This window comes from Macrobrachium rosenbergii, chromosome 55 (genome assembly GCF_040412425.1).
Source record: "Macrobrachium rosenbergii isolate ZJJX-2024 chromosome 55, ASM4041242v1, whole genome shotgun sequence".
NCBI classification, from domain to species: Eukaryota; Metazoa; Arthropoda; class Malacostraca; order Decapoda; family Palaemonidae; genus Macrobrachium; species Macrobrachium rosenbergii.
Window position 1 is genome coordinate 67,586,472 of NC_089795.1, and position 16,585 is coordinate 67,603,056.

The 16,585-nt window shown below is 37.5% G+C and overlaps 1 protein-coding gene across 4 annotated transcripts in view; it reads right to left on the reverse strand.

The window, feature by feature from the left end:
• The window catches only part of Mat1 (CDK-activating kinase assembly factor), a 242,377-nt gene that overhangs the window by 11,295 nt on the left and 214,497 nt on the right, over positions 1-16,585 (reverse strand). For all 4 annotated transcript variants that reach the window (XM_067098835.1, XM_067098836.1, XM_067098838.1 and 1 more), the window contains 3 exons: positions 10,351-10,506; positions 9,329-9,435; positions 407-594 (listed from right to left, as the gene is read on the reverse strand). In XM_067098835.1, the coding sequence (XP_066954936.1) occupies positions 407-594; positions 9,329-9,435; positions 10,351-10,506 (451 nt within the window). The remainder of the gene's footprint in view (positions 1-406; positions 595-9,328; positions 9,436-10,350; positions 10,507-16,585) is intronic.

The following is a 16,585-nucleotide window of genomic DNA, read 5'->3' on the forward strand; positions in this document are numbered from 1 at the left end:
AGTACTGTACCTACTTGATGGGTGATGATGTATTCAATGACCAAAAAAAGAACAAGCTATAGCAGTGGTAATGTTTCCAATACTTAAATGAGATTTTATCACAGCCACCTTATTTTCCAAAAGAATAGCATTATGCTCATTAGCATTTGCAGTAGAAACTTTCTTCAGAGCCATGGCACTAACTATTCTAGATACAAATTCCATGCAAATAAGACACTGCAAATACTGAAACACCCATGAAAGCAAATATTTGAACTTTCTGCCAAAAACTAATGCTGACACACAGCCCATATATCTAGAACATCATGTACTATGACAATATTTTTCATACTTTTAAGCTTTCAATTACAACTGTTTTCTGTGAACACTAACTTACAATCAACTAAAATACAAAACTATGACTTACTTTTTCCCATAATTTCTTCTGATCTGGTCTTTATTAATTCGTTCATAGCTTTCCATCTTTTTTTCAGTTTCCAAACGGTTAACATCATTTGTCAAATTATAAACAATCTGTTCTATTTCTTCTAAGTAGTCATCATATTCTGCAGTGGTTTCGAAGTCCTCTTCAAACTTATTATAGATTTTCATTACCTGGAAGAGAAAAACTTACTTTAAAAAATGATACCTACACTTGAAACTGCCAAGATTTTGGTACAGTACTATATAAGCTGCAATACAAAATTCCAGAGGAGAAACAACATACATTCAAAATAAACTGTCTAAACCATAATGGTTCATAATGATAATTTTCATGATAAAATTAATTATTTGGATACTTACCTACTGTTAAAGTTAGCTTTATCTTTGTGCCATTTGGTGTGATCAGCATAAAAAAAAAAAAATCTCCAGCCGGCCAATGAAGAATAAGAGGAATTTATTTCTGGTGACAGAATTTCATTTCTCGCTATAATGTGGTTTGGATTCCACAATAAGCTGTAGGTCCCATTGCTAGGTAACCAATTGGTTTTTAGCCACGTAAAATAAATCTAATCCTTCGGGCCAGCACTAGGAGAGCTGTTAATCAGCTCAGTGGTCTGGTTAAACTAAGATATACTTAACCACATGAATGAGAATGGTGGGTTAGTGCTGCCAAGAAAGAGAGTTCAGCCAAGCGAACTAAAAGCTTTTTAATGGGGAGAAAAAGCTTCTCAACATTCCTGCCTGATGTGTGATCCTTACTGGCAAGTACTGTACTTTCATCAGGCACTGGAAACCACAACAGGGTGTAAGGTCCTCATAGCGAGACTTGTCAGAGGATCATTACAGGGAAAATGGACTCTATCTCGTAGAGTACTGGTGACTCCTGTGCCTGAGTCGAAAGTCCATAACTAGAGATAATTACCACCTTCATATATGAAGGTGCGCTCCTATACACCAATGTGTACCTTCATGCTCTCCAAATTCAATAGCGGGATTCCTAACAACTAATGATAAGATGGAGAGCCAAGGTTGGACATATGACAAGCCATTATTCCATTGCTACCTAAGCAGATAATTTAGGCACTGTCACAAATCTGGGAAGGGCTTTTAATTCTAAGTATTTTCTCTAAGCAATGAAGAAAAAGAGAGGCTGCCACTAGAGCAAAGACAAAGAACAAGATAGGCTTGAACCTCACTAATATAACCTCTTAATAGGTCTAATCTGGACAGTACGACAGCTACTTCTTCATTGCCTACCAAAGCAATTAAATTAGGCACTGTATCCAAAACTTGGAAGGGTTTACTTCTCTATATCTTCTCTCTAAGTGAAGAAAGAAAAGAGTGGGATTGCCACTAGAACAAAGCTCCCAACAAGAAAGGGCTTGAAGGTCACTAATACACTTCACCACAACAAGAGCTAAAAGTCTTCAAAGTTCTTAGGTGATGTCCAATCAAAGGGCTTAACTTAGACTATGTCAACATCTGAAGCCTTACATCTAAATTTCATTTAAATCCTGGTTGGACGAAGAAACTCCCAATACAAAAGATAGAAAATCTTTTCAGACTTTAAATCGTGAGCAGTTAAACATCCTGCTATCCCTCCATGGTTTATTCCAGCAATATGTCTGCATTAAAGAGATAGAGAAAGGTCGTCCAGAAGAAAAATTGAGAAACAAGTTTTTGGAGCATGATGAGAGGCATATAAATGACAGGAAAATCTATGCTGACGGATCAAAATCAGAAGATGGAGTGGGATGTGCAGTGGTGTGTGAGGGGGAATCGCTTGTAAAAATGTTACCAGACTGCTCCTCCAAATTCACCGCTGAAGCAACAGCCATAGCTGATGCTTTAAATCTTGCATATGATAAGAAATTTAAATCCACAGTAATAAATAGTGACTCAGGAGTGTTTTAGAAGCCCTAAAGAAGTTTAATCTTACCCATCCCTCAATTCAAAAGGCTCAGGAATGGCTTTTTTTATCTTTCTGTTCATCACAAATCAGTAAAGTTTTGTTGGATTCCTGGGCACAATGGTATAGAAGGGAACGAACTGGCTGATAGTAATGCAAAAGATGCTGCAAGATGTGATTTCTTAACTAGTAAGGTGCCACATTTGGATATGCACCCAGTTATTAGAAGATACATTCGTATGAAATGGCAGCAGAGATGGACTTCCCCCCATTTTATCCACAAATAGGAAGTACTGAAATATTAGAAAACGTACTGATTTTTGGAGTTCAGGTTTTAATCATAACAGAAGATTCGAGATCATCCTAACATGGGTTAGGATTGGCCATACCCGCTTCACCCATAGGCTAGTTATATTTTAGAGGGAGCCAGTGCCCCAGTTTGTGCTCATATGGTGATCAGCTATCCGCTGAGCACATGCTAGTGCACTGTCCTAGATTTAATCACCTTAGGGCAAAGTACTTGTTAGCAGGGAAGACTTTTAGAAATTTTAAATGATGATGCTGAAGTAGATAACCTTATGGGTTATCTGAGAGAATCTGATCTTTTTAATGAGATAAAATTTAGTATATTTATTAAAGATTTGTCATATTTATTATATATATTAAGTATATATTTTAAATATAAAATTTTTACATATATTTATTTTTATGGTTTTTATCTAATATCATTCTTTATTTTTTATGTTCATATTTTAACACTGAATTTTACTGGTACAGTATGTTATCATTCACCTTTTCATTATCAATCACATCATTAATTCATGTATTTCATCCTCATTGCTGCGCTGAATAATCCTGATGGGTTCCGGTGCTTGGTCTTCAAGACCTAAATTGTCATAATCAATCAATATTCCAGTCAGCATGATGCAAAACTGAAAGCAATGTAAAGTGGGATCCTTGATCACTGTGACAGAAATCTGCTTTGCGTATCTGAGATACTGGTGGAGTTTAAATCAAGATACCTAGTGGAACGGATTTTGGATATCATTCAGGACAAGCACCAAGATAAAAAAAAATTACCACTGTTATTGAAACACAAGTCTAACAGTGGGGGTCTTCTAGATTTAAGGATGCTTCTTTGGCCATTCTAGAAATGCCCTTAGTTAGTAACAGGCAATTGACAATCTCCACACGGTGAAATGAAGTATGTGGAGGTTTGAAGGAACCTTCTTGAATAAGATTGTTCTGAAAAGATCCTTCCAGAATGGAAGATGAAGAACATCTACCACCAGGAAAGAAATTCAGGAGAACTCTTCCCTTTAGGGGCAAGGATGGCCTAGCAAAATCATCCTTGTGATCTCAAAGTTTACAACTTGTTGAGTATTTCCTCAAAAACAGCCAACAGAAGAAGAGCCTAAAGGTCTAGATTCGACCAAACTGGAAGGAAGGCATCAATTGCCCACGCCTGAGGATCCTGGCATGGAGGGCAGTAAACTGGTAGTGTAGTGTTTTGGGCAATCATGAACAGATGGGTGTTTAGGTCTCCCTAAAGGTTCCACAACTTCTGGCCAACTTGAGGAAGAAGAGACTATCTGATTGGAGACCTTGCCCTAGGACAAAATGAGGAAAGGAATGATGTTGCCTTATGTAAGAACTGAGACTTGGCTAAGACTATTTAAACTGCCAAGAGCTGTAGGATGTTTACACATCCACTTCCTGACATCAAATGTTACTCAGAATGGCCCCTCAGTCTGCCTCTGAGACATTTGAGGAGTGAGGACAGTGTAAAGGTTCTTGAGGTCTACAGGCCAATCCATATAGTTCTCAACAGTGGTTGAAAATTGTTAACCTTCTATTTGTAAGAAAAAACTTCTAATAAGAGATACATGATCCTCATCTCCAGATAAACAACTGACTTGTCAGAAAAGCATAGACAGTCAACACTGAACAAAATGTCCACTCCTAAAGTAAGCATAAAACATAATTCTCATCATAAAAAAAAATTGGTGAGAAACGAACTAGTCGTCCAAATATGGGAGAACTATAGTACTCTGATATCTAGCAGATGAATCCATACTTCTAAGACTTCAACTCACAAGAGAATACTTTACTTCGATGGAAGGAGTACCGGGCAATGGAAGTACATGTCCTACATGTCTACAGAACTTATCCTTTGTCCTTCCAAAAAGCTGCCAGGACCAAACTGAATGACTCCCCGAAAAGGGAGTATAATATGAATAAACTTTTTGAGACAGGGCATGCCCATGGCTCAATAGCCTTGTTGCATAACACCTGTCCAAACTACCCTTCCAAACTGAACTTTACTGTATGAAGAGTGTGGGGAGAAGGATATTAGGAAGTTGATAAGGGTAAAATATAACAAAAAGTACAAAGTATCTTTCCCTGAGAACCATCACTACCAAATGTTCTACTTGACCCTTTGCCAGACACTAAAAAACTGCAAATGGCCTATTGAGGATCTAAACAGCCTACTTGTACTGGTAGTTCAAAACTTCAGTTAAGGTTACATGTGTAAAATTCTCCACTGAGAATGTGAGCCAGAACTCTACTGAAGTAGAACTCAAGAGTAAATTAGAAAATTCTACATGGAACTTACGTGCAAAAAAAAGGCTGTAGGGGTAAGATCTTTGCGGGAAGACTTCAAAGGCAGTGCTAAGAATTTCTAATCTCCTGAATTGAGACATCTAGGTGATGACCTTAACACTAAAGGGTTAAGGAGACTGATGGACCACTGTCAAAAACAAATACTAATTGGTTGAGCAGGGCTACCTTATATGATTTTACACAACTGTTCTGTTACTTTACAACTGAGTTAAGACATTCCTCCCATTAGCTTCAGAAGTAGGTCGGTTATCTTCAGGACTAATGTAACTATTATTAACATCATATCCTAAATGTATCTACTTATCTGTTATAGGCTGATATATCCACCCTTACGTCCCAACATTTTGGCCACAAAGTCAAGGGCAGTGTTTATCTTTAGGTATGATAGCCTAACCCATGGGATTAGGCCTATGTTACCTTAGCCTAAGGTATGTAAACATGGGGAAAGCTTAACCTAATGTGTTGTAGCCTATGTTGAACTTAGACCTATATGCCTTATACACATAGCCTACAAAAAGGGGCAGACATCATATCTACATATATATACAGTAGAACCCCGGTCCTCGACTGTACTAGAACTCGAAATAATCGGATTTCAACACGAAATGTTGAGTAGATTTTGCGCCGGAGCTCAAACAACAAACCGGAATCCGACCCGATGAATCATATGATGTTTGTAGAAAAAAAGAGTTTGAGGCGGCTGCAGCTAGTTGGCGTTGTTGGTGGCGTTCTTCCCATGCTTATTTAAAAGCATTTAAAGCCCCACACATGCTGCTGCTGCTGTTGAAAAACAAGCCATATTATCACATTAAATTAATAATACATTATTTATAAACCGAATTACTGTATGTCTCTTATCATAAAATTAAGAAAAATTTCCGAAATTAAGTCGGAACTTGGCAGCTTGTTTATATCTGCCACAAGCTGCCGAGTTCCGATGTAATTTCAGAAAATTTTCTTAATTTTATGATAACAGACATACAGTAATTCGGTTTATAAATACTGTATTATTAATTTAATGTGATAATATGGCTTGTTTTTCAATGTTATCATTATTAACAACAGTTTTCATGTGTACCTGTTACAGTACATTCTGGTAGTGCCTATAGGCTACTTAGCCTAGCCTATGGCTCTCGGTATATCATCGGTACACGGCCGCATTGGTCATAGGCCAACTTTTTGATAAAGTATGCATTTAAAAATGTAAAAGTGCTTCTGATACGGTAAGTTATTCAACTCTGAACCTATTTAATTGTAATTTGTGTAAGGTTTTGTATAAAAAGGCAAGGTTGGGGTAATGACTGGTGGTCAGGAATGGATTAATCCATTTTCAGTTATTTCTTATGGGAGAAATTAACTCAGAATTCGACAAAATTGAATCTCGACACTTCTTCTGGAACGAATTAGCGTCGAGAACCAAGGTTCTACTGTATACATATACATACAAAAACATTACATATATTACTCTAACATTGATCAGGCTGTAGCGCTAAGAACTAAATGCTGCATTCAAAGATACTTTTGCCTCACAATTAGGCCAAATTACCTTACATATTAGAGGAGTCTTTGTTTCCTAGGTCCAAGAACTTGAAACTGCAAGTTGAACAGGTGATGGTGAAAAACGTATATTGTATGCAAGTCCTAACCCAGCTCTAAGCAGCTTCAAAACTGGAAAAAAATGCAGTGGCATCCGAAAGCTGGCATAAAAGGCTCACTCTATAAACACAGCTGTGGTCACAAAACACTACTTGAGTTACGAGCAGAGTTAATAACACTAAACAGTTTCCGTTTCCCTTCGACTGTTCATCCATTTGAGAAAGACTCTACTTTCATGATAATGCACCCTACCAAAAACAGTGTTAACTTCTTATTTGTTTTGTTTTAACAGGGGCAGAAGTAGAAGTAAACTAAAGAGCACCGGTTACCGGATTCAGCTTCGGCAAAAGGAAGCAAGCCATGTGTTGTGTAAATACTAATGGATGACCACATAACGTCAACAGAGATGTCGCGGAATGCCGTTAGTAAGTACCGGAGGTAGGGAAAGAAGAGGATTCCTGCATGACGTTACCAAGTAACCCTTTGGCAGCTGGAGCAGCCTGCATGAGTGAAGATGGTAAAGTGGATGGGGAAAGGGAGGTCTCTTGTGTGACGTCATCACGTAACTGTGAATACATCCGGGAGGCGAATACTGAGAAGCGAGAGCTGTTACCAGGCTAACTCACTCTAGATAAGTAAGTGGCGGAATAGGATGAGCCGCTATACGAAAAGGAACAATTGTCACAAGGTGATGAATACGAGACGACAGAGAGGAAAACTGAGTATGTAAGAGGGGGTAAGGGATATCATCTGCTTGGGGACAATATCGGGAAGGGGCAAAAGAAAACAGCAGAACTAACACGCAGCTCAGAACTAATGAGGCAAACGTAATATGTCTGAATCCTAACTGTACTGTCTGCCGACATCACAATACTATACTCTCCAAAAGGGATGGAACGGGAGCCAGCCAGTGTTGCCAACTCAAGAGGAAAAATCACTATATTTAGCGGATTTCAGGTTGTCACAGTTGACAATACTAACTTAGCCAATGAACGAAAGAGACAAACTCCGAACTTGGCCAGAGTTGTTCGGCAGCTCTGCGCTGAACCCAAACCAGAAAAACAGTTGAGAGAGAGGTGCACAGAACTTGGTCCTAAGACACGCCTTGATTCCCTGTCAGAGAAGACAACCAACCAATGCAGGGCAGTTCAGAGGGCAGGCTACAGACAGATATCAAGGCTCCGACACCTCTCTTGCAGAGGAATCTGAAAAGTTTGAAAACTAGAGGGAGGGCAATTTTGGCCCTAATATTTTGATAAAAAACCTAACTAATAAAAGAATGTCAATTATTATTTTTCTTCTGAACACCCTACGGAGCAAAAGAAGGCAAGCAGAAAGAGAAAGAGGAATTAACCTAGGCTATCAGGTAGGCTAATGAAGGAGGCGAAGCAATACCAAAGACAAAATGATAAAACTGAGTAGGATGCTGGTGTCCTACTTGTCTATGTAAACTTTCGGCCTCTAATATTTTCCGATACGCTACACAAATTTATGTCCTCTCATCAAAACACTCACAATCTACATATCAAGAAAGCCACATTCGAGCCTGCGCAGTTAGTTTTAACATAGCTGCTAACATAGGCTACGTTGTTATCAGCAAAACCTAAACACTTGGATTTCACAAACTCCTATGATATACAGCAAAAACAGAAACCAATCACAACACCGTACAAGAGAAATCAGCCATAAATCATCAAAATATACAGTAGTCCAAAGCTGATCAAGACCGTGTGTTTTAACACACCGGCATGAAGAAATATACCAGAATGTAAACATTCCAGCACCATCTAGTGGGAAACAGGTGAATACGAAGACAGTCCTAGCGAGTTAAAATACTGATCGCACCAAACGGCAGTAGGTCAGATTCACGCCAAATAATATTGATTTCTAAATCAATATAACTCTTACAAATCTTGCGTAAGGTGATTGTTAATACCTAAAAAGTTAACATCCAATTACCTAGTACCAAAATTAAAAAAGCTCCAATTCCAAATACATTTTGATTATTCAAAACAAACTACTGGTTCTTCCAACAATATATTAAATTACACATAATTTTAAATATTAAAATAAAAAACCTATATAGTTGAAAAATCATTCTCAAAGGAAGGAAATGAAATGTTTATCTGACCAAGTAGTCCACGAATTTGCCCTGTTGCATATCTTTGAAAAGGAGCTCCCTTTATAAGGCCCAAAAATAAAAGAATTGATCCTCATATATATATGAGGATGATATGCACTTTTGAAAACTCAGGAAAAACTTGATTTAAGATTCATTCATTAGTACGAAAAAATGGCAAAATGGAAACATCCAAAGGATTAGAATAGTACAAACATACCAGCGGGGGACTATCTCAACTATCAATATTTTGTGAATTATGTTACATCATGGTTTATAATATGAAGGTTTTAGTGTATTTCTGCAAAGTACAACACTTACGAACCTTAACAGCTTCACAAATATATTATTCATGGTTTGTATGAGTCCCCCATGAAAACTAAATAAAAGTTTATTCGCCTGTATCATACCATACTTATGATGCATATACAACACCAGCAAACATTGTAACTAATGAAATACAAAGGTTCCAGGAAGGGGTTACTAAATTCCTATCCTATTAAGCCAGATGAAACTGCATAGAAACACTATCCACAACAGGAACCCTGGCTACAGGTAATGGACACCTGATTCCAATTTCTTTTATCAAAGCTTTCCAGTTTGAACTAAAATCAAATAAGTGTTCCATATTTGCAAATCAATAAAGTGACACTTACCTTTCGCCGAATATCTATTTCTTTTTCTACCAAGGGATCTTCAAAGACTTGAACACGAAACTTGGATCGCTTTAAAACAATTCCACACTCTGGGCACTGAGCAGATTCTGAAATACATTTAAGAAATATGAGCAATTTTGATATCAGCACCTCAACTTAATGGGCCTCAACTTACCAGATTTTGTTACTTACGGACTTGCCCGAGCTCAATAAAATTAATAAAAATATTTTGTACATACTGGAGAAATCCGATAAGTACGGTACGGTTATCGGAAGGTGGACTGAATGCACCCAAGTGAATGACCGCTTGTCTTTAGTGGATATCCCACTAGGTATGCTAGAGGTTTTGGATGGTGAATGAATGAATGCAAGCACGTGACTGAGGCTTTCCTGTTTGTGCCTGTGAGGGTGGATGGTGAATGAACAAACAAACTTACAGTAACCAAAGCTTTCTTGAATGTCTAAAACTTATTTTTTTTTTTATATATTTTTCAGATTCAGATTGGATAACATGTAAGCCTGGATATCAAAGGCTCCGAAAAACAAGGGAGTACTATAATAACCAGGATATAATTACAATAAAAAGTCTAACCTAACCTACAATTAAAAGGAGACATCTGGAATTACCATGAACAGCATTTTACAAGTTTTTAATACTCATTATAGTTATAATACAAGAAATAAAATGCTGTACTAAACATGGCACTCTGAAGTGATAAACTAGGTATTATTGCTAAGTTGACTACGTAATGGTAACTTAATCTGACTACAAGTGTACAGCATTTCAAGGTCATGTTTGATAAACCCCTATCCAAAACAACCACCAACAACTAAGTTCAAGCCAGAGGAGCATATTTATGGATTCATCTATTAACTAAAACTATGAAAAGCTATACTATGGCAATTGCAATACAGTAAGTTTTGTATAATCTCATATTTGCCCAAATTCTTGTCAAACATCCCTGATTTCCAAACAAAAAATCATGCAGACTGATACCTCCATCTAACTCAAATACACTTACCTTTTAAAAAATACATCCGCACACAAGCATCACATAATGGGTGTCCACAAATGTTGACCATGAGCTTCATCTGCGGATTTCGATATTTTGTTCCCTTACAGGCGGGGCACTGAATTTCGTATGATGCATCATAGTAGTATTCTGTCATTCTGTATTCTGCCAATGAACAAATTTAACCACTACAGGTATAATACATTGGAAACAAAACAAATAAGTAGTAAAGATGGTGATAAATAATAAACAAGGGTCTTTGTAAAGAGGGAAGTCATTCCTGAAACCATACCTCTCTTGTATACATCACATTCCCAACAATTATAATGAATTAATTACATGACTAGAATAAAAGTGCAAATTCAAAAGATATATGTATACATATATAATATAATACATAAACCGGGGGTTCCGTTTTTCTGCCGCGTCATAAACCGAAATCATCGTAAACCGAAAAATTGTTGAAAATCGTCAAAAATCCTAAGAAAACCTTACTTTTAATGCTTTGAGTGTATTGAAAACGATGCAAACTGCATTTTTAATGAGTTTTTCATCCAAAAAACCTCCAAATTTTGATTATTCTGCCGTTTTGGAGCCACATTTCTTCCGTTGGATCGGCGTACAATGCGTCGTAACCCTGGAACATGCGTTGTAAACTGGCAAATAATTTCTGATGAATATATTTGAAAAGCGTTGTAACCTCAGAACGCCGTAAAGCTGGACCCATCGTACACACGGGACTGCCTGTATATATATATATATATATATATATATATATATATATATATATATATATATATATATATACATACATACATACATATACATATATACTGTATATATATATATATATATACATATATACATATACATATATATATATATATACTATATATATATATATATATATATATATATATATATATATATATATATATATATATATATATATATATATATATAATATATATACATATACATATATAGTCAACCCTTGTTAAGACGGACTAATAGGGGCCAGGTTGTCCGTCTTAGCTGAGAGTCCAGTTTAACTGGCGATATCTATGTATATAACTATCAATACCTATAAATATACTGTATTTCATTATTTTTATAGAGTATGGATAATAAACCAATGTAGAAACTTTTCAATTAAAGCTCATGGTAAAACATGAAAAATGAAGAATAAAACATGATAAAAATGATAGAATTCAGCCGCATATGTAGATGCCTAGGCAGAGACATAAACGCATAATTTTGTTAAGTAAAATGAAGTGGAATCTCCAAAATGAAGAGTAAGATTTTCCCCTTTTTTCATGTTTTTTTTTTATTTTAGTTATTTATTCACTATAGTTTATTATTATCTATATTAATATACTGTTGAATAAATGTGGGATGATTAAGATCATCAGTAATAAAATAGTGGGACAATTAAGACCATAAGTTCACTAAACATTTTGTTTTCAACAAAAACATTCCATAAAATGCAAAAATATACATGATCAAAACAATTGCAATTCAACTTGTGAATTTTAATAAGTAAGACTATAAAATACATTTCATCATATCGATCTTAGAGAGGGTTGTATTTTATTGTTACTGACGTCATCATCAGTTTGCAGTCATAAATCTGAGGACAGTCCGGGAATAGGACTAACAAGTAATGATGCATCATCACAACAGACTGTTGTGGATTTTTCATACCACTATATTAAAGTTAAAATTACTGTTGAATTCATGAAGAAATAATTATATAAAGCAAATTATTGAGTAATTTTTGCCATCAGCAGTAAAATAATCACGATCATGGCAACGTTCAAACTTAGTGCCGTCACGACATGTCTATAAATAGAACAGAGGTAGTGGGCTGTCACTGGCTAGCAGATCTCCATGGCAACCAGCCAACCAATCAGATTTTAGCTGTATTCTGTCTGAGAAAGAACGTTTGCTCAGAGAAGCTGACGATGACATAAGTGCGTGTGTTTTTAATACAAAACATAGTTTTTAATAGTGTATGTATTTTACTGGTTGCATGAAGAATAGAATGAATTACTTCTTGTTACTTTGAGTGCAAAATTGTTGGTTCAAAGATTCTTCAGCAACAAAATATATATACAATTTTTTTGGCTTCAGAAGACATTTACTAAAGCTGCGTTGACATACCTTTAAAACAAAATTCTTTCTCTTTAATCTCTCGAGGATAGAATTACAATGCTAGAGGGAACTGGCAATTCTCTCCCTCTCTCTCTCTCATGTCATTTACCACGTAAACACAAGTATTGTTCAGTAACTCGGCTTTTGACTTCGTAAAGTTTACCTTTGCCATGTCTTTTCTTTCCAAAAAAACATACAAAGCATCGTACTGTAGCTACCAGTCGGGCAGCAGATAGGTAAAACTGTTAATGCTCAGTGACTGGCTACGATACTCCCTACCGTTCCAGACAATAGCGTTTCTTAATGACGGTACGTACCGTGGCAAGTTAAATTGGTTACAAGTTAAAAGCATTTCAGTTCAGTACAGTATAAATACAGAATAGTATATATAAAATAAAAATATAAATTTAAAGTTTTTTATTGACCTTTGGTAAATAAAAAAGGAACACGGAGGAACAGTCACTATCTTAAATTGTGGTCGAACATTACATAATTTAAATTGGCCGACCCTCTTTGGTGTTCATCTTATCCAATGTCCAGGTTAATGAGGTCAGCAAGCAAGCCCACGAGACGAAGAACTTATTATCAACTAAAAAATTCCCCTTCGGTAACACATATTAAAATATATTATTTCCGAGGTAGAGTGAATTGGATATTAAAGGATGTTTGTAGCTTACTGATTGTATATGAATCACGGTGATGTAATAAAAAGTCATAACATGGCTGCGTGTGACAAACGCACTACACGGTTAGCATGGCAGAGGTGGGTGGATATCGTTTCTAAATACAAACACCTGAGTTCGACGGGCGATTTGTATATGGGAGACGATATCCACTTATTACCTCACTTGCTGGCCGCGTGGGTTAAATCGTCCACTGTAGTCCTGAGTTCTTGTACTGGCCGTTGGTTCGAGCCCACGAGGGCATTTAACTTATTATCAACTAAAAATTCCCCTTGGTAACATATAAGAAAATATATTATTTCCGAGATAGAGTGAATTGGATATTAAAGGACGTTTTGTAGCTTACTGATTGTATATGAATCACGGTGATGTGATAAAAAGTCATAATATGGCTGCGTGTGACAAACGCACTACATGGTTAGCATGGCAGAGGTGGGTGGATATCGTCTCTAAATACAAACACCTGAGTTCGACGGGCGATTTGTATATGGGAGACGATATCCACTTATTACCTCACTTGCTGGCCGCGTGAGTTAAATGCGTCCATTGTAGTCCTGAGTTCTTGTCCTTCGCTGGTTCGAGCCCACGAGACGACGAACTTATTATCAACTAAAAAATTCCCCTTCGGTAACATATATGAAAATATATTATTTCTGAGGTAGAGTGAATTGGATATTAAAGGACGTTTGTAGCTTACTGAATATTATATATATATATATATATATATATATATATATATATATATATATATATATATATATATATATATATATATATATATATATATATATATATAACTGAATCACGAAAATATGGAACGTGATAAATATATAAATAAAGATAAAATCCACGAAGGAAAGGGAAACACGAGTACTGCAAGGCCTTTCGACTCTTTCGTCCTTTACTTAGCAGACTGAAGAAATATAAAAGTAAGTTTAATAAGAAAGCTCATATAAATGAGAGATGGGGATTATAAAGGAAAAATATGTACCTGGAATCCAACATAATTGAAGAATTAGTAGAACTGCCAAAACAGGGTTAAATATCTAAGAGGTTTTACAAAGGATTAGGATCAACCGTTCAGAAGCAAGGACAGGACAATTAAAAGACTATAAGGACGTGACTGTCATTTATATGAGCTTTCTTTGTAAACTCACTTTTATATATTTCTTCAGTCTGCTAAGTAAAGGATGAAAGAGTTGAAAGGCCTTGCAGTACTCCAGTGTTTCCCTTTCCTTCGTGGCTTTTATTTATATATATATATGTACAGTATATATATATATATATATATATATGTAGAATCTACTGGTCACTTTTACCAGACACATACGTAATTCTAATAGCCACAATGCCCTCTTAACTTCTTGAATTCTTTGCGCTTTTCTGGATGTGCTTGTAACTACGAAGCCATACATCCAGACGCAAGAAATTGAAGATTGTGATTGCCGGTCGCGGGACACGAACCCGCATCGCCTTAACCACAAGGAGGTCACGTTGCCAACCTGACCACGAGAAGGGTAAAAGTCTATTACCTCTCGGACATACATATACCTATCGTTTTCAGATATATTTATTAGAGCTGGAATAGACCCATCCTCACCATCGTAGCCAAGTGGGCAATCGTTTTTATTGCTTTTTAGGCTGAAATATATATGTAGAATCTGCTGGTCACTTTTACCAGACACATATGTAATTCTAATAGCCACAATGCCCTCTTAACTTCTTGAATTCTTCGCGCTTTTTTGGATGTGCTTGTAACTATGAAGCTGTACATCCAGACGCAAGAAATTGAAGACTGTGATTGCCGGTCGCGGGACACGAAACCGCGTTGCCTTAACCACAAGGAGGTCACGTTGCCGACCTGACCACGAGAAGGATAAAAGTCTATTACCTCTCGTACATACATATACCTGTCATTTTCAGATATATTTATTAGAGCTGGAATAGACCCATCCTCACCATCGTAGCCAAGTGGGCAATCGTTTTTATTGCTTTTTAGGCTGAAATATATATGTAGAATCTACTCGTCACTTTTACCAGACACATATGTAATTCTAATAGCCACAATGCCCTCTTAACTTCTCGAATTCTTCGCGCTTTTTTGGATGTGCTTGTAACTATAAAGCCATACATCCAGACGCAAGAAATTGAAGACTGTGATTGCCGGTCGCGGGACACGAAGCCGCGTCGCCTTCGTAGTTACAAGCACATCCAAAAAAGGCTAGTTCTCTAGAGCTATCTCTAAGTCTTTTATCGGTGCAAGAGAGAACACCCAGAGCATCCGAGATGAAGTCCTCAGGGAGAGAGGAACACTCCTATATTTTCTGTGCCAAGGCGCCACACCAACCAATCCATGCAGAAACTAATTACTTGAACACCTGAAGAGGTTTTTAAGTAGATGATCAGTCTCTGCTGAACAAACATCACTTAGCTGCTGAAAACCACCCCAGAAGAATCAATCAAGACAGAAGTCCCCTGGGAGGAAGAGCAGCAACTACCAGGAAGGGCCTTTCCAGTGGCATAAGAAGAATACCTTCTGTGCGGAAGTGTTGGGCAAGAGGAAGCTAAAGAGCCTTTGTCTCTCTTGACCGAGAGCCAAGCATCTACTTTGCTGAGCGCCTTCCTATTGGAAGTAGAGAACACCATCTTAGGCAACTGGGAATGTTCAATAAGTAGATTACTCATCAAGAAGGTGGACGCCGGAAAAGATGGGGTCGCTGGTGAAGAAGAAGTCTGAAGTCCGGGGTTTGGAGCTGACAAGACGGGCTGGCGCTAAGTCCTTAGAGGAGAGAACTGTACTCTCGGGGTCTAATGGGTGCTCAGAAATCTCTGGACGAACAGGCACTAATGGGCACTCGGAAGCTACTTGGCCCTGGGAAGTCACTGGGTGCTCCAAAGATACAGACACATTGGGCGCTAATGGGCGCTCAGACACTGTAGCATCCACAGGTGATACAGATCGGTTGCGTTTATGCACTGAAGATGAGCGCTTTGGTACCAAACCACGTCGTTTCAAATCTCAGCAAACTGGAGAAAAATGTTTGGGACTGTCCCAAAAGCTGCATGAAGGCCCCTCGAACATTGTAGCGCAAGACTTCTTAATGGGCACCGGAGGGGTGCGGGATACATCCATTGCTGGCCTTTTCAATGGCCTAGATTTATCACTCTTGTGCCACTGGTGCCTGAAATCAGGGCTAGATGCCTCCGAACTCAAAGAAAGACAATGCACCTCCGAAAAAATGCCTTTCTAATGGCTGTTTTTGCCCTGGGACTTTGCAACAGGGGCAACTGAGGGGCCGACTACCCGTGGGCAGACCCCACCGACCTCCCTTGGGCCTCAGGTATGGCTTTTCCCAGGTTCAGGGGAGTGTGCCAGAGTCCTTTGCCTGAGACAGTCGGTGGGATGG